This window comes from Oreochromis niloticus, linkage group LG16 (assembly GCF_001858045.2).
Source record: "Oreochromis niloticus isolate F11D_XX linkage group LG16, O_niloticus_UMD_NMBU, whole genome shotgun sequence".
Classification (NCBI taxonomy): domain Eukaryota; kingdom Metazoa; phylum Chordata; class Actinopteri; order Cichliformes; family Cichlidae; genus Oreochromis; species Oreochromis niloticus.
Window position 1 is genome coordinate 31589565 of NC_031987.2, and position 25127 is coordinate 31614691.

The following is a 25127-nucleotide window of genomic DNA, read 5'->3' on the forward strand; positions in this document are numbered from 1 at the left end:
ACACTGTTGCACTGTGGTCCTAGCCCACTTTTCAGATGAAAGTAAATGTTGCATTTCATTTAGAAATCAGCATCCAAGAGTCAGGAAGGAAAGAGGAACAGTGGAGAGTGTTTGAAGTCCAGTGTGAAGTTTCCACATGCTAATTTGGGGGGGGGGGGGGGGGGGGGGTCATACCATTAGCTGTTGTTGCTGCTTTTGGTCCAAAGTCAGTGCAGCTGTTTACCAGGAAGGGAACTTCATGATGCTATCTGCTGACAAGCTTCATGGAGACGTCCAATTCTTTTTCCACCAAAATTTAGCTCCTGCCCACAGTGCCACAGTGTTTGCAAACCATGTTACTATTGTGCTCTGACCCGACCTGTGTGTGGTAGATGACAAACACAGATGAGCTCATGTTTGCTATCAGTGCAACCTTAGCTTGAGTAACGCCCCAGCAGTGACACAGGCTTATTTAATTATTATTATTTTTACATATACCAGTATATATGACAGAAAATATGGAAAAGTGTGATAGGTCGACTTCACTTCGAAGTACTGATGGACTTTTGTTCCTGTTTACTCAATAGAACAGGCCTTGTCATAATATAGATGACTGTAGAAACAGGTTAGCAGGTCTGTTTGCTGTAAGCCCACACTATCTCAGCACAACACAGCCGGTGGCCCTAGAATTCCACCTGTTAACACCCCAAACCTTTCCAAGTGAAGCTAATTTGTGCCAATGTGTTATGGGAATTTACATTTTACAGTTTCTCGGTTGTGCTGTGAGATTAATCACTTGTGTCAAACAAAAGAATAGCTACATTGTGACTTCAGACTTTTGTGGCATTCAGAGAGCTATTTTATACACCCAGACCCCCGAGCACTTCCTTCCACATCCACTCTTATGATTAGACTTTTCTTTACTGAGATATTCTCTCTTTGTGGTATTGCTGTAGCGCACTTCTACTTTTCTGCTTAAAATTCTTCCTAATATTTATTTTTATCCCAAGAAGCTAAAACCCACAGAAACATTGTCCAGCTATATTATTGGTGTTGATGTTCACATGATAAGTAAAGGTTTCCAGAACAATAAAGGGTGGGTGGTCAAACAAGAAGGCAGTATATATCTATGCCAGGTATATGTCAAAATCGGTTTGGTATGATGATGCATTTTATTGTTATTGTTGTTGTTGTTTTTAAATAACACTCAGTGTATGTGTTTGTGTGTGGGCGCGCGCCTGTGGTTTCATTGTTCTGTGGCAGTGCGACACTTACCTTCTTTTTCGGTGTGCGATTGATTATGCCTCATTCTTGTTTTCATGGGAAGAACGGCAGCACGTAGTGGATGGAGATTTTGAGTCAGGTTTAGGAGCTGTCTAAATTAATCTGTAATTTGCCTGAACTCCTCCCGGTGACTTTTGGGCTGTGTTTGGCGATTGGGAAGAATTGACAAAGTTATGGTATTTAATCACAGAGGTCCCAAACACTGCTGTGGTCGGTGTGACTTGAAAGTTCATGTTTCCATTTTGTGGTCGGAAGAGTTCCAAACGGGTGAATCGTTTACGAATCGCGCATTAAACACAGCGGCTACCGTCAGCGCTGCTGGAGTCCGACACTGAACGAAGAGGTAAAAATGACTTACTAATGGCAAATAGCGATGTATATACTAAATGACAAATGACCACAAACTGCTGCCGGTTTATCTGGATGTGTCGTAGCGCTGTCGTTAGCTTGGTGGCTAGGTGTTAGCTGGCGACGTTAAGGTGACAACAGACCGAGCGGACCGCGGCCTGGTTCTGCTGCTAGCATAGTGATTGACAGCCTGTCAACTAGCAAATAGGTTTATTTTGCTGTGGTCGACAGTCGTTTTAAGTGTGCCCAATGTTTGTTGTGTAGTCTGTATGTCTATGTATAATGCTCCGTTGCTAGCCAGCTAGTTAGGCGTTTGTGTGTTTTGGCCATGATTTCATAGAGCCTGAGTAGTCGTGATTCAGCCTCAGCATCCACGGTGTGTGGCTCTTCTGCGGCCTGCTGCTGCGGCGGGTACCAGCCCCGTGAGCTGTAAATTAGCCAGCTTTCTTCCTCCAAAGCACCCCAATGCTTTTCCCCCCTCTATTAAAAATCTAGCAGTGTTTGCAGGCATTTATTCATCCATAAAGACGACAAGCATGCAGTATTCAGAGGGAGTTGTCAATGCCAACAAGTCATGTTATGCAAAATGTTTACATGTAAATGGTTCGAATAGCAGCTAACATGCAGATCAAGTTATCCTTTTGTTCCTTTTTACATAGAAAATGGCAAATGTATTATTTTGTCTATATTCGGAACATCACAGTGGTGGCTATTAAAGGAAAGGCCACTGGAACTGAACATTTGCATTGTGCTGTTCCAAAATGTTTTTAAAAAGTCGAGTCCTGACCTAAAACCAACATCGAAACTGAAATAATTAGTGAAGGTTGTGAGAATTATAGCATCAATTAGCTTTTTTGAGTTGATGCTTATATAAACTGCATTGTAATATGATTAGCTGTACACTAGGGATGTAATTAAATGGTTGTTTTCGTCCTCTTTTTTTCTCTTTCCATCAATGTGTTTGTGTTTTGCACCACATAAAAAGCACAAGTGCAACATTCCTCAGAACAACATTAAAAAACAGCTGCATTTCATTCAAATGAGTTGAGCGAAAGATTATTAGGTTATTGAGGTAATGATGAGCCTAAAGCTGTGCAAAGTTGAGGCTTAATACTTTGACCTGTTTTGTCCACCAATCAAAAAGTAGCTCATTATGAATAAATTAAATTTTCTGCTCTCCCATTGTAGTATATAAACCTTAATTTCTCTTAATGCTAGAAGTGGGATAAATAAAACTCTCCCCCCCTACCTGTTTTGTCCTTCTGTGGTCAGAGTTGCACATATTTGTTCTGCAGCTGCCATGTCTGAAACGTAGTGGCCTCCATGTGATTGTCTTTTGCAGTAATGACAGATATTGGAGAACAAAAAGTCAGTTTATCTTTAACCATAGTGGTACCTGTGCCTCACTAGAAGCTGGTGTCAGATCTCACAGTGAGCTGTGAGCTTTTTTCTCTCCCTGTCTCTGTTTATCCACCCTTCCGGCCACCCACACTCACCCTCAGAATTTGGCCCACATCAGATCCCAACCAAACAAGATGTTGTACTACATGTAGACTACATAGCCCTCCACAGGTTGGCTTTTGTTTTTTTTCCCTGCCACCCATTTTAGGTCATCAGCTCCCCCCACCAGACAATCCTCTCGCTGGCTTGACTTGGCTTCATAATTTTTTTTTGTTTTGTCCAAACATTGATAATTGACTTTTATGAATCAGCCCTGGAGGATTTGTGTAAGCCTAAACTTAGTTACCCTTAATTGTAGTTTTTCCTGTGACATGACTAATGCTGAATCCATATCGCATTATGTGACCACGCTGGTTGCATAAGGTGGTGATGTAGGCCTCCCGAGTTGGTTATCACAAACTGTACCACTGAATGACAAGTCTGTGAGCTAAACATGAAACATAAACAGATTAACAATCTACTTATTCAAATTAGTCACCGCCATAATATACATCACTGTGGCTGCTTTTGTTGTGAGTGAAGTGGGGTGTGCTGCATAGTTGATTTTTAGGCAGCAGTAGCTACGACTGTTGTTTTTGTACAGCCCACTAAAGCACCCGTGAGAAGCCAGGTGGTCCTGGATCACCAGAGGAAGCCTGTGGCATGCACTGTACCTCTCTGGTTCTCAGGATGCAGGATGGGCTGATCAGTAGGACCGCCTGCCTGCGTCTAGACTCAACTAGCCACTTTGGCCCGTACCTCAAAGGAGAGGCTTGGATTTCTTGGGAAACTTTTCCTTCTTGTGCACTGTAAATATTTTGCCTCCATCACTCGCGCTCTCATGCTGCTTACCAAATGTGGTCGTCCTGCTCTAAGCACATACACCCCTCTGTTCTTTTGCCTTGCTGTTTGATCTTTGATGCAGGCCTGGCTGTTTAAAGAAAGGCAAAGAGAAAGAAAAGAAGCATTGCCAGTACAATACAATAGCTTAGTTTCACCAGCAGGGTAAGTCTCGGCCTGCTTTGAGGAGCTTGATTCATGTTAGTGGAACTATCATCTTCACAAGCATTGTAGCCCACTGACTTTGTTGCATCATGCTTCTTATTTTGGCATCTGTATTTGTGTGCAACACTAGATAGGGACATAGCTTCTTGCTAATAACACTGAGACTGTCATTGCTTTGTCATGTGATTGTTGCTGTGGTCAGGGGGGGTGGGACAGTTGAGTGGAATGTAAGCGCACCAGAGAGATCACACTGTTCTCTTTTACTTGCAGAGGATTGTAGATTAAAATAGAAAAAAGACTTAGCTGTGGTATTCAAAGTGACAATAGAAGTTATTAAAGAAGTTGAACTTCACACTTTAACATATTTTTTTTATCCACTTTTCTTTCTCCTTACAGGTGAAAGGCCAGCCGGCCAGCCAGCCAGCCAGCCACATACAGCTAGCTGTCACTATGGATGCCTGCGCCCGTATTCGAGGAGTCCCAATCAGGTCCAGGTCCTCAGTGCGGAAAGAGGTCTGTCCGTCAGGATGTATTTGCATTTTATTTTACACTCAGGGCTCCAGCTAATGAATTGCCCAGTGGCTAAGGACTAGCAGAAAAATATGTTGAACAAGTTGGTGGGCCAGCCAATGGCCCAGTAGGAGTTTGACAGTGCTGAGTTCACCTGTGAACCAAACCAGCTGACTTGTCGCTATCAAGTTGTTCTTCTTGCAGTCAAGAATTAGTTGCACATTAAAGAAGGAGCTTGATGAAGGCTATGACTGTTCAAACATTGCAACTTTCTCTCACAGTTCAAAGACATGCAGGGCATTAGGTTAATTGATGATTCCTGCGTGTGATTGTAAGCGTGAACAGTTGTCAGCCTCGTAAGATTTGGCCCCCCAACAGTCTGCCGACCTCTCCAGAGCATACCCTGCCTCTTGTTCTATGACAGCTGGCAGGAGTCAGCATGGCACAGTATTTATTCCACTAAAATGTATTTTAAAGTTTTGTTTTTTAAGTATGCTGAGGATTAAGATTATTAATATATAAATCTACTAAGAAATTACATGATATGCTTAAAGATTCAGCTGCCTAGTAGTCTATTAAGTAATGAATAAATGAACTGCTTTAATGTTACTAGTAAAAGTTTTGCCTCCTGGCCTTGGAGATCACTGCCAGTAAGATGCCTGCTTGGTAAGTGTTCACATTTTCTTAGCTTCAAGTCGGTGTGATGGTTGAGGAATGAAGACACAAGTATAAATACAAACAACAATGCTATGTAGACTCCACTGGATTTCAGTACAAAACTCAGTAACTATATGTTGCGCTTTTTAAAAGAATTTTGTTGCAAAGATATTCTAATTAGACTACAATGAAAATCCAGCGGGGATAAGAGGGGAACTCTTATCCCCACTGGATTTTCATTGTAGTTTCTAATGCAGTTAATTCATTTTCATTTGAAAATGCACAGGCCTCTAGAACCTTGTCAGGCATTTTAAATTAATGGGATTGTTTAGGATCTGCGTGTGTAAGAGAAGGCAGATGCACACAGTAAAGTTCTTTTTTAGAGATGAATAGAAGTATACTCTCTGAGGCTGTAGGCCAGCGTGTACTTCTATTTAAAAAAAAAAAATAGAAGCTGCATGTCTGTTTGCAGACTGTGCGAGACAGTGGGGCGCAGAATGTGAAGAGCCTCTTCAGGAATAAAAAGGAGCTCTGTGGCATTGGTTTAGAGCTGCCAGCAAGAGATGCCACCAGGCTGACAGAGGTATGTCACACAAACGCACCAGTGAAGCTCAGCCATTTTTAAACACACGACAGATCAATATTGACCATCAGCTGTGCTCTTTCAGATTCACTTTGTGTGTCTGCCTGATGTAAGTGATGGAGAAGATGTCACCCAGCAGGTACAACATGTTAGTAATGGACAGTAGGTCATACTTTGATGGTAGAGGACACAAAACTCAAAAACTAAATCTCTGAGTTCTATCCTGATCTTTTAATTACCACTTTGGCCTTCAAACTGGGGTGATTCTGAGTGTTCTTGTCCACCAGGCTCTGTCTTCTCTGTCAGGGGGGCTGTGTGAGCTTCTCAGGTCCCTCCACGTCCACAGCATTAGGAGCGATGAAGTCCTGCTGCTCAAAGACTCTCGCAGGCTGCCAGAGCACAAGGATGCCGGACCTCAGGTATGTGAATGACCGTTTTTGTGTTAAATGAATTTGTTCCGTCAGCATGCTGAACAAAGCAGAAGTGATCGGAGAGAATAACAGGAAATAAGAGTGGGTAAGTGTACAGCACTTACTGCCTATCCCAGTAAGTACAGTCAATTGGAAAAGGAGCTCTCTAAACTGACGACAGACGCTTTCTCTTGTTTAACATCCTGGTGTTGTATCTTTCTTTTAAAATGCATAAAATTTTTGTTTTAGCCTCTCATTCTGGCCTTTAAAAAAATGTATTCATTAAAAGAGTACTGCAATTTTTCACTATGCTTATTCAGACCCCAGCTTAGCTGCATTCCTTTTGCTGTCCTCGGGATGTGTTGGGATCTGAATTTATATGTGTAGGTTAATGATACTTGAAACATGTCCAAACATGGTAAATGTTTAATTTTAAGAAGATGTATTTTTAACAACCACTAATCCAGTTCTAGCAGTTGTTGATTAAAATTTTTCCCACATGAGGGCTCTGTCAGCATGTGAGCAGATGTACGAGTCTCTCTCACACTTCCAAAGAAACACAGGTGTGGGATAGGCTGACAGAGAAGTTGCTTTTGCAGCCACTTCTTTCCTGTTTCTATGTGAAATGTTTGGGTTCACACAGACCCTGCAGCTCATTCTGTGGCTCTCTCGCCCCAGCTTTGTGAATTAAAGAGTGGGCTAGCACTAAAGGATTTTTGCATTTTGCATATGCATCAATTTGCAATCAGGACACAGACATAACAATATACTTCCAGCCATCTCCCTTCTCCTGTGAGATAAAAAAAATGCCCATGTGAATTTAATTTACAAAATTCATTGCTTTGACTGTTTATAGTCTGTCTGCTTGTTGGGTAAAAATGCTTTTCTTCAAATGAGCTGAAAAATCACCAGCCAAACCATGCTGTCAGCAATTCTCATTTCCCCCTTATTCCCCTTTCTCATACCATTTTCCTCTTCCTCCAGTATTGGTTAAAGACAGTGTGTGTGCTGAGGAATAGTTCCAGCACCAACGTTTACCCTCAAGCCAGTGTTCCGACTTTGGTGGGGCTGCTGGGGTGCTACATGGCAGGTCTCCGCTATACGCTGGAGCTTCAGGGTCTTCAGAGGGGGGCAGCTGAGCCCAACCAGCCAGATGAAGACGACACCAACCAGTCGGTCTCATCAATCGAGGATGACTTTGTCACAGCCCTAGAACATCTGGAGGAGGACGACACAGGAGACAATACCTGTAGGTTTAGCAGCCAATGCTTATTGGCATTTAGTGGCCTCTGGTTTTTGAGTCGTGTGCAGAAAAGGATTTCTTTTTATTTTAATGCTCTCATAATGCTTGGTGGTATACCACTTGTAATTTCATGTATAATATAGACATTCCTATATTTTCCAAGTACCACCAACTGGTAAAAAACTCCATAGTTGCGCTTAGTACAGGGAAGAGGAGAGAAGAGAGCAGAGATGCCTAAAAAAAAAAAGTGTGGCCAAACAAGGACCTGTGTATGCTTTTTGGAACCTTGTTTGGTTTTTGAGGGTGAAAAAAAGCTCTTTTGCAAGTATTTCTGCTTCTGTGGTCAGATCTCCTCTGAGGAGGATTTTCGCAGCAGGCAGAGGTTAGCAGGTCTGTCACACACACACACACACACACACACACACACACACACACACACAGACTGAGACTGGCAGGACAGTTGAATACTTGAAAATACTCAAACCTGAAAATACTTAAAGATTTTTGTCCTCAAACTTTGGAGGGAAAAAGTGACATTATACAGCAAAACGTAAAGCACAGTCTGTTTAAAAACTCCAGTCCCATGGCAGATATTTCATTTTTGATAACACAGCCTAAGAGTACATTATTTGTTATTTTGCATATTGTTTTGAAATGTAGGGTAGCCCACTAGTGCGGTAGGTGCACTGTTGCCTCGTAGCAACAAGGTCCTGGGTTCAAATCAGCCAGAGGTGTGAATGTAAGTGTGGAAGGTTGTCTTTCTCTCCGGATTAGTCCTGCAACAGAGTGGTGACCTGTCCAAGGTGTATCCTGCCTCTCCTTCAGCATTGGTCGGAAATTAATCAAACGTATAGACAATGGGTCTTCAGCCAAATTGTGCTCAAGGTCATAGTTCATAGGAAAGGAAAGACCCACTTACACAGAATTATTAATAGTGTGATTTAATGTGAAACAATTAGAATCTTACAAGAATAATATGTATTTTTTCCATCTGCAGCACTATGCTGTCATAATCTGTGCGAATTTTAATTAAAACGTCTCTAGAATATAAATGGTTTCAGTTCACTGCTAGATGGCACTAATTAGCTATTTACTAGTTTTACTTGTCTGTTATTTTCTCTAGCCATAAGCACTGTGGAAAACCATGTTATAATCCCTTCTTTGCAATTGCTGCATCTAAACCAATTTTCTCCGCTTTCTCCTTCATGTCCATCTCCGCAGCTGCAGCTCCATTTAGTCATTTTAAAAAGCGTGATGTGGCTTCACAGACTGTCCCAGCTCACAAGAGAAGAAAGGAATTATCAGGCTCCCGCATTATCATAAGCTCGACTTCGAAGAAGTATTCAGCCAAACACAGATCTGGTCCTGACGTATCTGTCACAGTGCAGAGGTCATCGGGTGTGGAATCCCAGTGGACTTACTGCAGTCCTGGAGTTCGTCTCCCCTCACCTTTGATTCATGTCAGTGAATCAGAAGAGTCAGACTGTTCCAGCCCCAGCCCTATCATTTTCCTGGATGAAGTGGGCTACCAGAAGAGCCTGCTGGCCAAGCTGGACATTCCTCAAGTGCCAGGGGGGCCCAGAGAGCGAGTTGAAGACTCAGATTCGGAAGTTAGTGAGTTTTTTGACAGCTTTGACCAGTTTGATGACTTGGATGAGCTCAACTCAGAGAGCTGTACTCTTACTCTGCCTCTGGATGCGATTAGTGCTCCAGCAGCACAGAAAGAGGCTGCTGAATCTGGCACAAGTACATCATCTTTAAAATATGTTTCTAGGGGCTGCTCAACCAAGGGAATGAATCCTCACCGCTTTGATCAGCCCACTCTCCCAGCCAATGTGAAAAAACCCACGCCCCTGAAACCAGGCTCTCCTTACTCAATTCCCTCTGAGGTGCCGGATTCCCCTTGGCCTGTACAGACTCCCTCTGAGGAGAACGGCGGTCCCCTCTTCAGTCCTTTGAGCTCCTCTGCCTTCAGTCCCCTGGTGGACTCCAGCGGACCACTGGAATACTTCTGGAATACAGAGGTGGATGGACAAGATGACTCTGAGCTACGTAAACCCCAGGATCTCTGTTCTTTGTATAAGACCTACTCAGACTTTGCTAGCAGTCTGTCCAAAGAAATTCTTGGATCTGTCTGTGGCTACCAGTCTGCTGTTGACATCAGTGACAACAAGAATCTCTCCTGTGTCTGCCACAAGGAATTTAAGAACCCTTCAGGATACCTGATGAAACTCTCAGAAATACAGGAGACTGTAACAGTGGCCAAGCTGCAGAAGAAATCCCAGTCTCTGAAAGATGGTATTCAGAGGTTTGCCAGTGACCTTGTGGAAATGAGCTTGGGCAGCGCTTTGCGAGACCTCCAAAAAGGGGTGTCCTCCTGCACCACCACCTTGTGCCACCTAGCTGCTCGACTTACCTCCTCAGTATTTCAAATGGCCTTCCATGAGATTGGCATGCGACGTGCATATGTACTGAAGGAGCGGGCAATCAACGGGCTGGCCAGCTTCCTGGTTGGAGAGGCCGTGTCCGCAGCGCTCAAAGAGTTCCTGACTGTGAAGAAGCAGATTTTCCACAGCACTGTAACACGTTTTGCTGCTGATCTGGCTGAAGAGCTGGTGTTTGAAGGTATAATGGAAGTATGTCAGTTCTCCCACCCCTCAACCCCTCTCACCCCAAGTGATTGGTCTTTTGGCCATGGGCAAGAGGAAGAAGAGGAGGAGGAGGTGGTGTCCTCCTATGCCTCGGACCTTTCTGAGTCTGTCATCCAGGAGGCCTTCATAGAGCTCTCTCAGGCAGATGTTGCCTTCACAAGCCAAGCAGCTATAAGTGTGTCTGTGGACAACATCTGTTATGTCAGTGCAGATAACACCTGCACTCATACCTGCAGCACCTTTGCTAACCAGCAGGTTTTAAGTGCAGCGGTCCCAGCGGAGGATGCTTCTTGTACTGTGAAGAAAGCCCTGTTCACTGTATCAGGGATGGCCAGCTGTATTCCTGTGCCCCAAGCAGGGCACGCCCTCTCCAACCTCCAGGATTCCGAGGAGACCACTCAGCAGAGGTCTAGCTTGTCACATACCCCACCGACCAGCCCCAAAAGATCAACTGTGTCATCCTCTGAGAATGCCACTTCTCCACTAACGCCCCTTTACAGTCATGGAACTCAGACCTCTCTACCAGCAGGAGAGCCCTCCCCAAAAAAGTCTCCATTCCAAAGCTTCTCTGGCAACATAGTGGATATGATAGTAACTGAGGCTTGTGAGCTAATAACTGCCTCTAAAATGAAGAAGGGTTTCGGCGACTGTGCTGACTTCCTCACAAAGACAATCAGAAGCCGCAGGGACTCTTACGATGCTCCGGATTCCCCTTCAAAGCAAGGAGCTGTCAGGGAAAGTTTTAGATATGACTATAGAGATTCTGGGCATGTTAGACCAGGTGGCCCTATGGGACAAGCAAATAATCCTCCCATTTCCTTTCAGACAGGCACTCTAAACCAGGGGAGTTACCGATGTGAGCGAGGCCCTAGGACCAGGGGTGTGTCTGAAACACATCCTGTGATGAGGAATACTTTGGAAGTGCCGGGTAATGAGATGGGTGGACAAAGGAGGATATCCGCTACTGTGGATGATTCAGCTCCAAACTCTGGACAGAAGTCTACTGCGACTCCTGGTACTCCTCCTTCCACCCCCCAGCAGCCCAGTGAGGTGTCCAAGGAGAGACAGATAAAGCAGTTCTCCAAAAAGCTGAAAAGCAAGCTGGCTAAAGAATTTTCCCCTGCAACACCACCTCCAACCCCTCACTATCAGCCTGAGCTGGGCCCGGGACCAAAAGACACCATCCCAGATGCAGACAAGGCAGAGTTTATGCTCAAACTGATGAGATCTCTCTCTGAGGAGGCTGATGGAAATGAGGAAGAAGAGGAGGAAGAACCGTCAGAAGAAGACGGTGTTGGAGTTGCTAACACATCTTTAGAGAGAGGGGGCGGCCGACACACACCCAGCTCGATGTGCGCTCGCGTAATGTCCAACAAAGAAGCTCTCCACTATGCTGAGCGGTTGGCGTGCCACATAGTCTCCATGGCAACAGAGATGGACACCCTAGGAGGGGCAGAAGAGAAGCAGGGAGAGACGAACCAGGGCAGTGAGAAGAGGAGAGACAGTGTGGCTCAGTTTTCAGAGCAGACCCTCAACTCATTGTGGGTGTATGCAGGAGAGGTGGCGGGAGAGGTAATTAGTGATGTGAAGAGGATGGTGAGCTCTGGACAGCAGTGCCCGCATCACAGAGCTCTCAGAAGAAGAAGGAGCTGGGACAGATCTAGCTCAGAATGTTTGCATTACCACCACAGACACCACTCTCAACCCGGTACAGACCAGAGCAGAGACTGGAGGTTAGGAAGGCTGGCTGAGCAGTGGTCCAATGACCTGATTGCCTCGGTCTCCCAGTCTTCCACCTCTGCTTCGAGCACTGTGTCTTGCTCCAGCTCTGGTCTATCCTCTGAGTATCCCAGCTGTGAGAGCGTGACAGATGAGTATGCCGGCTACCTCATTAGGGTGCTGAAAAAGGAAGGGGGGAGTAGGGAGTTAGTCCTGGACCAGTATGCAAGCCGTTTGGCTTATCGTTCTATAAAACTTGGCTTGGCTCACGCCAGTCGTAAAATAAAGCAGAGATCCTCTAGTGCACGTCTTTGCTCCTCTAAGTCTCTGCCAGATGAATGGAAATCATCTTGTAGTAGTAAAACGTCATCAGCCAAGGATCAAACAGAGATGGATAGAAACACCCAGTGTTGTTGCAGGGACTCTGAAGAGCAGAGTAAGAGGGAGTATATGGACCTAGTCCACTTTGCTGAATCTTTAGCATATAATATCACCTGTGATGTCACACGCAAGCTCCATCTTTCCTCTGTACGGCTGCCAAAGTCTCTCACTGACTCCTGTCTTTATAAAAAATCCAAACTGGAAGACATGGCAGAGAATCTCATCAGGAACTCCTTCTCCTGCCCTTTGTTATCCAAGGAGGGTAAGAGCAAGCACTACCACAGCACAGGGAGCCTCTACGATCAAGGTTACAGTAGCAAGGTGATGCAAGTCATCGAGCATTATGCAAGGAAAATAGTGGATGACACGCTGAAGATAAGCATGGCTTCAGTTGACCATTCATCACGGGAGCACCAAGGCTATGACAGACACACTCACACACAGAGGTTGTCTGAGGGCCCAGTTCTGGTCCGGGCAATGGGGGAGAGGGCATGTTGTTGCTGTCAAGTCCAGGAGTGTCCATACTGCAGCAAGCACAGCAGGCACCACTACCAACCTGTGCTGCAGAGGAGGAAAAGGGGAGGAGACTGTCAAGCAAGAGTGCTCTCTAGTCTGGAGATTCCCAAGATCCACATCGACCTGGACCACAGGGTGGCATTTGCAGAGGAGATGGTATCCATGGCAATGGAGACAGCAAAGCGCGAGCTGAGCAACACCAGCCTTAATGCTGACAGCGGGATCGGCCATGATGGCACCAGCTACGCCGAGAGCCTCACTGCTGAGATCATGACGTCAGCCCTGTCCAACATATGCCAGGCTGCCCTTACCAGGTACACACTTCCCAGTTCACACCAGGAAGAGTGTTTGTTTGCCCCGAAAGTCATTCCATGCACACATTTAATCAATGGCCAGGCCATAAACATTTGTTGTAACCTATAATCAGCTTTGTTTCACTTCTTTTGACAGACTTTTAAATGTTTTATTTTCTCAGTTTTACTGCACTGACATGTGACTATTTGCATTGTTATTGAGCCTTTTTTTTTTTCCTTTCGCTCTCCTTTGGTTTCTTTGTGTATTTAGTGCTTCGAGTAGGGAAACCACTGAGTCCACTGTATCTCAGCAGCTGAGTGTTGGAGATGACAGCCTGGGAAGCTGGTCCAACCTGAGCTTTGAAGATGAGCACCCAGATGATAACAGCAGCTTCCTCCACCTCAGTGACAGGTAAACACTCCTAACTTTGTATCCATCACCTCTAGAACACAGTCCTGTAATCTACTTCAATGTCAACACTTTGCTGCGATAATAAGTCCACATAGTTAATCCAACTTGCTGCTTGAAAATATACGTTAGAATGGGGTCTGAGAACAGTTGTAGTGCATTCCTTATTATACAACATAATTTATGCACAGCTTTTTAACCAGAATTTGAAAGAAAGAATCAAATTGTGATTTATGGAGTGGCTAGCTACTAGTCACACTTAAAACCTAACATATAAAGATTTCTTCCTTTGGTTGATTTTTAGCTTCAAGCTTTTGTTTGTGGTAATAAAACGTCTACCTAAGGCACTTTCACTAAAACTTCTGAAGAATCCTTGAGAGTAAATAAACTACCTACGGGGGGGGGGCTCCAGCTGAGAATGAAAGGTTTTGGGTTTTTTTTTTTTTTTTTCCTGTTTGCTTTCACACCCACAATAGGAACTCTGATGTCACATAAGAACCAGCTGGTGGTTGGGTTAGCAACTATAGCAACCACAGCAATTTTGAGAAAAAAGTGATCATAGCTGTGTGTCGTGGGTTTCATGATTAGCTTAGTTGGAAAGCAGACAGATGCAGATTTTGACTTTACGGTTGAAATCACCCAGTTTGTGCTCTTTGAGGTGACATTACCAGTAATTGTCTTTGTGTGTTGTTATACCTTGAATGTGTAATGACACAGAAGTCTCTGCAGCTCCCAGTAACACTCATGATCACCACCAAATCCCAGACTAATAGATCCTTTGTGCCTGTTTTAGCATATGCCAGTGGCACAGTGGTTAGCACAGTTGCCTCACAGCAAAAAGGTCCTGAGTTCAATTCCATCATCAGGTCGGAGTCTTTCTGTGTGTGATGCATGTTCTAGGATAGGCTGGATAGGCTCCAGCCCCCCTGCGACCCTGCAAAGGATAAGCGGAACCACAAGCAGAACCAACATGAAAAGAGAAACAGAAAAGAACTTCATAGAGACCAAACTATGCTTTATAAACTGCTTACTGTATTATGGGAAATCTCTCAGTAGTCTGAGACTATAGAAGCATAACTAAGGGATGGTCCAGGGTTCCCTGATCCAGCCCCAACTGTAAGCATTAAAAAGGAACATTTTAAACCTATTTTTCAAAGCTGAGGGTCTGTCTCCATACATGTTTCTATTTGTCAAAAATTCCCTTTTTTGATAGAAGGTAAAAGAGGCCCGACAACATGCAAAGCACAGCACATTCTAGGAACTTTGATTGTTGCTGGTTGCCGATACACTGAAAACAGAGGACGTACTAGTACAAACAGAACAAAACAGAATTAGAGAAGATTGTTACTAATCACAAATTTGGTTGTATGTCATAGTTTCTGAGATGGTGTAGTGTTCAGTACCAATTATTTTGTTTATGGTCCAACCCACATTTAATTACCTAACATTAAATGGAAGAGGTTTACTCTTCAGAATAAATGCTAATATTAATATGGGGAAAAAAGCCCAACAATTAGGAGACAGTGGAGCTCTTTAATGGTTTATTATTGCATTTCACTGTTAAGCTAACAAAACTGAAATGGTGCAAGCATCATCCTGAGAAGTTTCTGACAGGTAAGCTGAAATAAACCTTACTTTTCCAAACTCTGCACCATGGCCAAGACCAAAGAGCTTTCTAAGGATGTCAAGGACAAGATTGTGGGCCTACACAAGGCTGGAATGAGCTAAAAGTGTGACGCACTAACACTAACTGACCCATTCAGAGCTGACCTTACTGCTCCAGGGTGCCGGCGTTTTAGTGCTGTCGTGGAAAGAAAGCGCCGGTTTGCACGATCTGCATTGAACTTTGTTTTCTGTGGAATGCTTTCAAAATGTTTAAAATCTCAGTTTCTATTTTCTTCAGTCCTCCTGTTTTGGCGTTTGCGCTACATTCTTCTTCAGTATTGTCTGCAGTCTTGGCAGACGATATAGGCAATACTGCCCCCATAGATTCCTGTAGTGTATTGCATTTACAACACATTTATGTGGTATTAGCATATGAAATGTCAACAATAAAATTCCACGTCGACTAACTTTATAGTCGTTGCAGGTCAGCTTGGTACAGACTGATACTGCATATCGTGTATGCAGTATCAGTCTACATGTGGGTATGCAGTAAAATGTTTTTTCATCATATTGTGACAGCTGCTACTATTTTTATTTATTTATTTTTTTTATTTTTTTGCTGTCACAGCAGGTAGGATCCTTTTTTTTTTTTTCAACAGGTTATCTATCATATGTTTCTGTATTTAGTTATTTCAGAATGGACAGTCTGTTAATGTCCAAGCAGTAGACATTGAATGTAATCTATTGTTCTTAATTGGTTTGGGTTCAGAATTTAAAGCCTGAGGTTATACTTTGATCATACTGTGTCAGTTTATGTTTTTTTGGGGGGGGGGTTCTTTTCTTTTTGCTCCTGTTGGAGCCATTTTAGGAGTCTTTTCTGCAGTTCAGTGTAGATGTAAGGTTTCCCAAAGACAGTGCAGATTGTATGTTTTTCGAAAATCATTTAAACTTGACTGCCAGAGTGCAAGTTTTCTCTGATTTATGTTGCATTATATGTGAGGGCTAAAGGATAAGTATTTTAGATTACGGTCTATGTTACCAAGTTCTAAGTAGTTGTAGGCATGACCGAATTGATCTTCTTTTCTTGGATGGACATGACCTATGTTTGTGTGTGTCAATTTTTTTTTTTTAAAAAAAGGGAGTGAGTGAGTCTGATAAAGTCTCTGGGAAATGGCCTGTTGACAGTTCTGGCAAGGGTTGATATCTCTATGGAAGCAAACCTGACTACGGGTTTGTTCCCAACATGCTAAAAGAGCACATTGTGTTTGCCCCGATGGCCAAAATAACTTAATGCTAAGTTAATGTGTCATAATATTTTCTAAAGGTGTGTCTTTAAGTGCTCTTCAAGTGCTGTTTCTACTGGAACAAAGTCCACCATGTGTAATTCATAAGACTCTTGAAAGGCCTGCTGCTACTATTTCTGCTCAGCAGATGAAATGGGGGGGGGGGATGCCTTTATGAGCCTAGTGAGACAGAGATCAGGCTGACTGACTAGATGAAGCACCTCTCAGTATGTCATTCAGACCACAGGGAGAAACCTGCCGCTGAGGTAATGCAGATTAATAGAGGTATTTTTAGATATCAGAAACATCTCTCCCTTTTAGTTAGGCTTTAGCATGCCACGGTATGCAGGTTCCAGCCAGCAAGGCTAATCATTCACTAATTATAGCGAGAGTATATGTTGTTATGCTTCTGTTGCCAGCTGGTTGTCCCGCTGGAAGCCACGCGATTAACAAGATTATGTGAGAACAAAAATGTAATGATCTCACATCTTAGGACTTTAGCAACAAATGGCCTCAGTCAACATTAAAGCTGATTTCAGGGGGGTGTACAGTGGAAAAAACCTGCATCATTTGAAGAATCCTCCTCTGTTTTTTCAACCTCACCTGACATTTAAAGGATTATTCCAAATACCAGAAATGGTCATCCACCTCTGTGTTGTTTATTGACGATACATGACAGTAAGCTCTTATAGCAAATGTGATGAAACTGCTTATTACATCCTGATCTTTTGTTGCATTTTGGTAGCTCTCTGTGTTAGCCACTTACTGTGTCAGTGTTAGAGCGGTGTCTTACCTGCCTTCTGTGTCCAGCAGCAATGGGAATAGCAGTAGCTGGAGCAGTCTGGGCCTGGAGGGGGAGGTGTGTGAAGAGCACTTGTCATTCTCCCCCTCTGACAGGTTGGTCAGCACCCGATTGGCATGGCTATCCTTGGAAAAAAGATGCACACAAGACCTGGGGGTTTACCTAGAATGGGACAAAGAATTAACTGAATTTGCTATGAAAGAACCACAAAGTACTGAAGTATGTGATAGATCCACCAGTGGAAAATCTTTCTTCATCATATGAAAATGATTTAAACTGCCACTCTACAATATTCTGATTTATACTTTGTCTCATACTAGGAACCACCAGCCCCCTAACATGACCATACTTGAGCTTTAAACATTAATAGGCTTGACATGGCAAATGCTTGTTGATGCTAATCTTAGCATGCAATGTGTTGCTTAATTTTTGTTGGTTCTGCATTGCTTGCATGCAATTTTTTTTGTCTTTGTGGGAAATATGTAGTGTTATTATTTTGTCCATGTTGTATTACCTCTGAACAGCCAACCAGTCACTGAAGAACAACTTGAAGGGTTAGATGTCATTTAATTTCATACTTTTAGAAACTATAAAATATTACCTTTCAAATTAAGTCTCTTGCATGCATTGTGACCAGGCATTCATTTTTTATTTTATTTTTTTTCCACTTATCTAAAGTCTAGTCACAGAGCAGGTTTCAGATGTCCTTTTCTCCTGCAGGTTTCCTTTTTGGAGATCCCGAGATAGACCCAAGCTAGTGAATTCTAGGTATACCCTGTGGTCTCCTCCTACTTGGGTGTCCCTGGAAAACCTCTAAGTTAGGCCTCAAGAAAGGCAACTTGATCAGATACCCAAAACACCTCACCTGCCTTAAGCATTGGGAGTAGTTTGGGCTCCTTCAGGATGTCCAAGCTCCTCAGCCAGTCTTTTCGCCAAGCCTAAACTCATTTTTCTTGCTTCTTTCCTAACATTATTTTTTCAGTGACCACCCAGAGCTCATGATTGTAAGTGAGAGTTGAAACGTAGATCAAAAGCTTTGTGGCTGGTGCGCCAGTTTACCTGTTTGTCTCACACCCCACCTACTTTTTTCTCGTGAACAAAATCCGAAGATACCCAACCTTTTTAAACTAGGGCGGGGTCTCTCCCCGAACTTTGAGGTAGCAATCTATCTTACTTTGTGTTTTGCCGTTTCTTGAATGTAAGTGATTCATGAAACTGTAAGAATATGTAAAATAGTTGGAAATGACATACAAAGGGAAACCTAAAGCTAATCTTAAACAGGTAGTAGACATGGTGGATGTTTAGAGGTGGCTGCATATATCAGTCTTGCAGCTGTTGCAACCCAAAGAGATGTACTGCCCAGCTGACAGTACTACCAACCATTTATTGAGTCTTCCTTGTTTCTCAGGCTGATGAATGGATTTTCTTTCAGCTTGTTTGACAGCTTCAACTCAAAATGTGCTTTTAGAAAATTCCAGTATCATTTCAGCTCTAGATGCTACCACTGAACGGCTGTATTGAAAATCTTAAAAGCTAACACATTCAGTTGTTCTTTTATAAGATTTTTTTTTTTTTTGACCGGATATATTAACATACCCAGTCTATTTGTTCTCAGAGGTCTCAAATATCAGAGTATCTCTGCATCTTGTCATTCCCTTATTTGTCAGAGGTGACGATAAATATTCACAGGTTTGTGCATTTTGATAGTCATAACATCATCTAAAGCTGATAGCTTCCAAGATTATAGCAAAAGTGCAACAGATTTTCCAATATGAAACATGTCAAAACCGCTGTTATCGTCCTTTTATTTAAACAAACGTGTTACAGGTCAGAAAACAGAAGAAAGGATAACTCAAAGATAATCTGAATCCACATTGATGTGTCTTGCTGATTAAAGCAGAGCACGAGATTGACTTACAGATTTGCATTTTGCATTAGTTCTGATATTAGTAATTGTACTTTCACTTTGATTTTAGTTAGTGTAGTTTTCATCAGTATAAAATGTATAATATTGCCATTTCTTCTAAAAATAATGTGTTTATAGTAACAGAATATAATGACAGTATATAATGACTAGTATTCATAAAATATTTAATAAGTTTCTGTACTATTAATGATTTAGTAGTAATAAATCCCAAGACGATTATTGGTTAATAATTTCTTTGTGATCTAATTAATATTTAATTGCTTGTAAATAATATAACCATTAAAAGTATTTTTTAAACTCAGTTTATTAGGATTATAGAGTTTTGTTTTAATAATAAGCTATTTTTATACATGTTGCTCACACCCACAGTTACTTGACGTTGAGTGTAGTAAATAGCAGTTTTGTGGCTACCAACAGATGGCACATTTCTCACAGAGTCACATTTGTGGTTTAGTTCTTTTTAAAGAATTCAAGAGATGTTAAAATGGAGGGAAAAAAGTTTGATTCATGCATTGTGTGAGTGAAACCTCAAGTAGAGACACACACACATACAAAGATTTTCTAACTAGGAAGTACTCCACACCTATAGGTTTATACTGTTCAGGCATCTCCATTGATGCTCATATATATTTTGAGGGCATAGCTTTATCCCCCTGCTTCTTAGTTCGCCTCCTCTCCCTACTTTTTCAGTGCCGTCGCTCCTTCGCAGTCTTGAACAGTGAAACACCTTCTTAGACGGTTTTCCTTTCTGAAAAGAAAATGATATCCTTATATCCTAACGTGCAGAGCCTGAGTGTCTGTAGCCGTAGGCTGTGTCAACAGGCCTGTGATTAACAACCTTATAAAGTGGTGAAATGACTGTTTACCTGCTGGCACGTCACACAGCAAATATTTGCACAATTGACAGAATGGATATCAAGTAGCTTTTCAGAAGGGAAAAATCAACTTTCACACTGATCAAGATCTCCTCTTCGTCACTGCGCATTAACTGACAAAAGACACCTGATCAGAAAAGTCAATTTACAGGAATTCAGGAAAGATAGATATACGACATCACCGTGTCTAAGACGTCTTTTGATCAGAATTGCTTTGATTGCAGTGTTTGTGTGCTTTGCTTTTGTCAAAGGCTATTAGCTTTAGTGTGCTTATTGGCATTTGTATATCTTTGCATGCTTCCTTGTGTGTCCGACCTGTTCTGTCTTCTTACTAACCTGTGTGGCGTTTCTCATCCAACAGCGACAATACAGAGGACAAGGAGGCTGAGGTCAAAGAGGAATCAAGTGGTAAGCATGTTTTATTGCCTCCGGCATCTTTCTTTCTTTAAGTAGACTGTGGCAGTGCTACAGGTTAATACTTGGAGAGTTTTTGGGAGATCTAATGGAATTTTTTTTGTGCTCTTGCTCTTTGCTGTCCGAGACACAGTTGGATTCCAGCTGACTGTGTTAGTCTGTGTTGTTGCCGGGGATTTAACCACCCCCACATTCAGCCACACTAATACTCATGCATGCACTCCATCCACAGTCAGTCGCTCTGCCTTCTGTATGTCTCAGACTACAACTGCCTCCACTTAGAGAGGGCTCCTTATTGTGTTTGCTGTGCTATGGAAACCATAAGGACCTGGGTCTGAGCAGATCAGGACATAGTGTTCTAAAGAAGGAGCGCTAGAAAACTGAAAAGGTGTGACTGACAGCTGAGTGAATCCTTTTTCTCTGTGCTGCAGGGACACTCTGTGTGGACAGGACTCAAGTGCAAACTCCCAGGACTGCCCTGGTCATAGCGAACTCAGATCTCAGAGATCCTGGGAGTGGCCCTAAGCACGTCACCCTCGACCCCCAGCTCAGGAGCATGCTACAGTGGCTGGCAGCCTCCATGGCCGACATCCCTCAGATCCAGCTGTGTCCTGACAGAGAACTGCAGCAGGTGATTGTGGCTATATTCCTCACAAACAGGTTCCCTCTGTGGTCTTCATTAGTCAGCACTAAAACTCTTTTTAAACCACGTCATGTCGCTTCAGTGAAAGAAGTCATTCTTTCCGTGATTGTCTGTTTTGAAGGTCAACAATCCTGTAAAGTTCTGTGCTGGTTCCCACCATACTGTGCTTTGCTATGGAGACAAACAGCTGAGAAGCACCAGCTACTGTGACGATTGAACTGTAGAATTTTTTTTGGAAAAAAGTAATTTCATCAGCTTGTTCCTGTTTTCTGCATTTCAGTAAAGGTCATAGTCATCGCTGTTAACTGACAAAACTTAATGGTATATATTTTTATACTATTTCCAAAGCCTGCACAGCCAGTAAAATTGTGGGCTGATACAGATCCTGATGTTTAAATATGGCCAGTTGCAATGTTCATATACTAATTTTACACTTTTTGTTTTTTTTGTTTTTCTTATTTATAAACCCTGTGTTTGAACAAAAGCACAATCTCAAACATTTAACACTGTAATATTGTAATAATACAGCAAAACATCTGCTACTGGGATGAGATTCTCTTTGCTTTATTTGATGATTTTGGTCAAATAACGCCAGTATATGGATATGTGACGGGCCCATATTAATATGGGCCCCTTTCCTATTAGTACCTACTCGGATTGACTCGCCACAGTTTTCAGGTTTTCCATTAGGTCGTAGTACCTGGTACTAGGTACTAAACTAGTACCTCCTCGGCCGGGGTTCCAAGCAATTCGAACACATACTAAAATGTAACATCGTCAGACTGCATGCCACCAATTGGCCTAGTCATTGGCATCACTCGAGGAGTCATGAGAACATCTCGTTTACGAAAATCAGAACTGCCATTTTTGAAACCCTGTAACGAGGGAAATCGCTACAAAAAAACAAGTCTGACAAAAAGCCAAAGATCGAGTAGCAGATTAATTGTACTTTTAATGGAAAACCAGTCGATCTGGCGAGTTGTGGAGAGTCAATCCAAGTAGGTACTAATGGAAAAGGGGCTTAAGTGTGTTTCAACTTGGGAATGGTACAGGCATGCAAGAACTTTGTGTTTCAGGAGTGTGTTACAATGACTTTTTAGGCATTACATCTACTTTAGTAAACATGATTACATTACATCAGGTTTAGTTTCAAGCCCTTACAATTATAATTTAACGGTCTATTATTATTCTTTATTATTTTTATTTTTTGAAGCACAGCTCTCTGCTTATGTTATATTCAGAGAATTATTTGAGTTCCTTTTTTCCCAGGCAGGAAGAAGTATTACCTAACAGCCTTTCACTACTACTTTAGTGGTCGGCTTGTAAGATATTCCTAAAGATTCTGAAAGAAGAATGGAAGGCAGAGCCTTCAGATGTCAGGCCTCCTGTGAAACCAGTTCCCAGTTTAGATTTAGGACACAGAGTCCCTCTCTACATACCCAGCTTACTGTGATTCAGGTGACCCTGAACGTTCCCCTTAGTTGCGCTGCAGTAGGCTCTGGCTGCTGGGGGACTTCCCATGCTGCGCTCAGCATTTCTCCTTCAATCCCCACATTTCACTCTCCATGTGTTTTTATGCCACTATTGCATCTCATTAACTTTTATTTATTCTCTCCTGTAAGTTATGTTTTGTTCAGTTTGTTGCTCGCTATCTCTTGTTTTTCCTCTCACTCCACAACAAGAGGGAGTTCTTCCTCCCTGACATTGCCAGGCATTTGCTCTTTCTAATATGATGAAGTCTTTTCAATACAAGATAAAGTACCTTGAGATTACTGTATAATCACTCTGTCCTTTCAGCTCCCAGCGGTGGTCCAGAGGCTTCGAGAGAGGAAGTGGAAGGTGGGCGAGCTGCTGCACATGCTGCTGCGCTACTGTGATGAGAGCCACAGTCAGCCCGAGGCCAGAGAAGAGGCACTTGAGGCCGGCAAAGAACCTCACTGCATCTCCCTCTTCCAGTGGCTTCTGGAGCGCGCCTAAGGCCTCTGCTTTTTTCCCCCCCTTGCTCTCCTCTCATTATTTCCAAACAGGGCTTTGCAACCTCTATGAGCCCCAAAAGGCTGCCCCACAAATCTGATCTAACTCCCTCTCACGAATGTGGGCAGCACGTGTGTTGCATTGCGTGTATGGCACGTGTATGCATGCCATCTTTTCTCGGTTTTTGTTGTTTTTTTTTTCCCCCAGTTTCTGTTTTGTTGCTGCAGTTTCATCAGTTATCAGGCCTGCATGTGTAACCCGTGTTGATTTAGTGAGCTGTCTCCTTTGCTCGCCTACACTCTTGAATCGAAGGCCTCACACCTTGCTGTGCTTAAGCTACAAGGAGAAGTGGGGGAGGACCCACCCGGTGTGTTTCCAGAGGGAGATGCAGTGTGTTGGGAGAAAAGACAGAATGGGAATCCCCACAGCTGCTGGGCGGATGATGTCATCACACCCACACCTCACCTCTCTGGTGGTATTTCCACATGTTGAGAGACCAACTGTACACACGCACATATGCACACACAAACACATTTTGATTATTAGAACCAATTCAAAATACATGAACACAATTCCGTTACTGTCTTGATCCACTAGAGTTGTGCTGCAGTAAGTACGTTTAGCTTTTCTCTAAATGACTCACTACACTGCCATACAGAGAGGTTGATAAGACTCTGTTAAGCCCACCTCTGTAGTTTAGTGAACTGTGCTGTCATTTTTGCGATGATGATCATGAGCAAATTTATTTGGCCACAGAATAAATAAGAGTTTTATCTAATACTGTAACCCTGCTTCTTCTAGTAGCAATCCACTTGGTTGTCATACTTAGTAAAATATTAAAGAGGAGAATGAGTCATAGTGAGGATTTATTAAAAAAGAAAAGGGAAAATAATCTTTGTATGTACAAGGATTATCTTTCTATTTCCTTTTTATATATGTAAATATATATATGTATTTTTTTTTTTTTTTTAAGGTAGTGTATCTAATCAAACATGAAATGCTGCTTTTTACTTGTGGAGGAAATGGTCACTTTGGCTTACCGCTACTAAGCTGGGTGACTGTTCACCCTCTGCAGTTCAGTAGTTAATTGCGTACACCGGTCATCTGTGTCAGTGGCCCTCGTCCAGTCTTGGGGAAGATCCAGTGACGCAGATAGCAGATCCTTGAGTAATTAAAGACACCGGCTCTGTCTGCACATCGTAAAACCGCAGGCTAGCAACATCTGCGTCGCTCAGGCCTGGACTCACACATTCTGTCACCCACACTCCACAGTCACCTCAAGGAGTCGAAGAGTATGAATACCACAACTTCCGTACAGTAACCTGCCCCCCTACCCCACCCCCTCAGTGTAACACACACACACACACACACACACACACACACACCCTCATTACTCACCAGCCCCCCTTATGCACAGCACTACCAGCTACTTGCTGAGAAGCACTTTTTTTTCTTTTTTTCTTTTTGGACTTAGCCTGAGGAGAGACTGGGCGTTTCCTCTCCCCGGCCGCCTCTGTGGACCTAAAATCAATCTGCAAATTAAGGGGATACATTTGGATGTTTGTATTTATTTATTTATTGTTGTTGTTGTTGTTGTTTTTTTGTTATGTTCTGTTTTTCCCTAATGAGGGACTGAAGGATGACATGATGCTGCAAGGTCGTCAAATTTAAGTTTGAAACACTGTAATATACCACAGTCTCACATGTATTATTATAAAACTACGTGTTGTCGGTGGTGTTCGCCTGCATGGCTCAATCTAACTTTTAAAGCTTAACATTGTTACTCTTCTCCTCCTCCTTGTGCTGGCCTACAGTAATGGTGCAGCAGTGATTCATGTGTGTCCACACTGCCTCACAGTATGCTAGAGGCCTCTGCAGATGCCTTGTTTGTTCCTGCTTAAATCTCTAGGCTGCCATATGGTCATATAATCTTAAAGGTGTTTGTTCTGTATGAATTGTTTACACATTTCAATATTAATATAAAAAAATAACAATGGAAGTGACATCTGGTGGGGGTGTGTGTGTATGTATGTATATGTATGTATGTATGTATGTATATGTATTTATATATATATATATATATATATATATATATATATATATATATATATATATATATATATATATATATATATATATATATATATATATATACATATATATGTATGTGTGTGTG

The 25127-nt window shown here is 42.6% G+C and overlaps 1 protein-coding gene and 1 long non-coding RNA gene across 9 annotated transcripts in view; one reads left to right on the plus strand and one right to left on the minus strand.

Annotated features, from left to right (window-relative positions):
• The window catches only part of dgkh (diacylglycerol kinase, eta), a 100968-nt gene extending 76346 nt beyond the window's left edge, over positions 1-24622 (plus strand). For 5 of the 8 annotated variants that reach the window (XM_025904071.1, XM_025904076.1, XM_025904074.1 and 2 more), the window contains 11 exons: positions 4453-4569; positions 5696-5806; positions 5892-5954; positions 6094-6225; positions 7201-7465; positions 8681-13040; positions 13291-13431; positions 17127-17213; positions 20282-20328; positions 20766-20965; positions 22775-24622. In XM_025904071.1, the coding sequence (XP_025759856.1) occupies positions 4453-4569; positions 5696-5806; positions 5892-5954; positions 6094-6225; positions 7201-7465; positions 8681-13040; positions 13291-13431; positions 17127-17213; positions 20282-20328; positions 20766-20965; positions 22775-22954 (5703 nt within the window). In that variant the 3' untranslated portion in view covers positions 22955-24622. The remainder of the gene's footprint in view (positions 1-4452; positions 4570-5695; positions 5807-5891; positions 5955-6093; positions 6226-7200; positions 7466-8680; positions 13041-13290; positions 13432-17126; positions 17214-20281; positions 20329-20765; positions 20966-22774) is intronic. The other 3 variants (XM_025904072.1, XM_025904073.1, XM_025904075.1) reach the window with 3 other exon arrangements.
• LOC112844210 (uncharacterized) lies at positions 157-1523 on the minus strand. Its single transcript, XR_003216939.1, has 2 exons — positions 1255-1523; positions 157-358 (listed from the first exon to the last, which is right to left on the minus strand). It is a non-coding gene; the product is annotated as an uncharacterized LOC112844210 (long non-coding RNA).
• Positions 24623-25127: the final 505 nt, after the last annotated feature.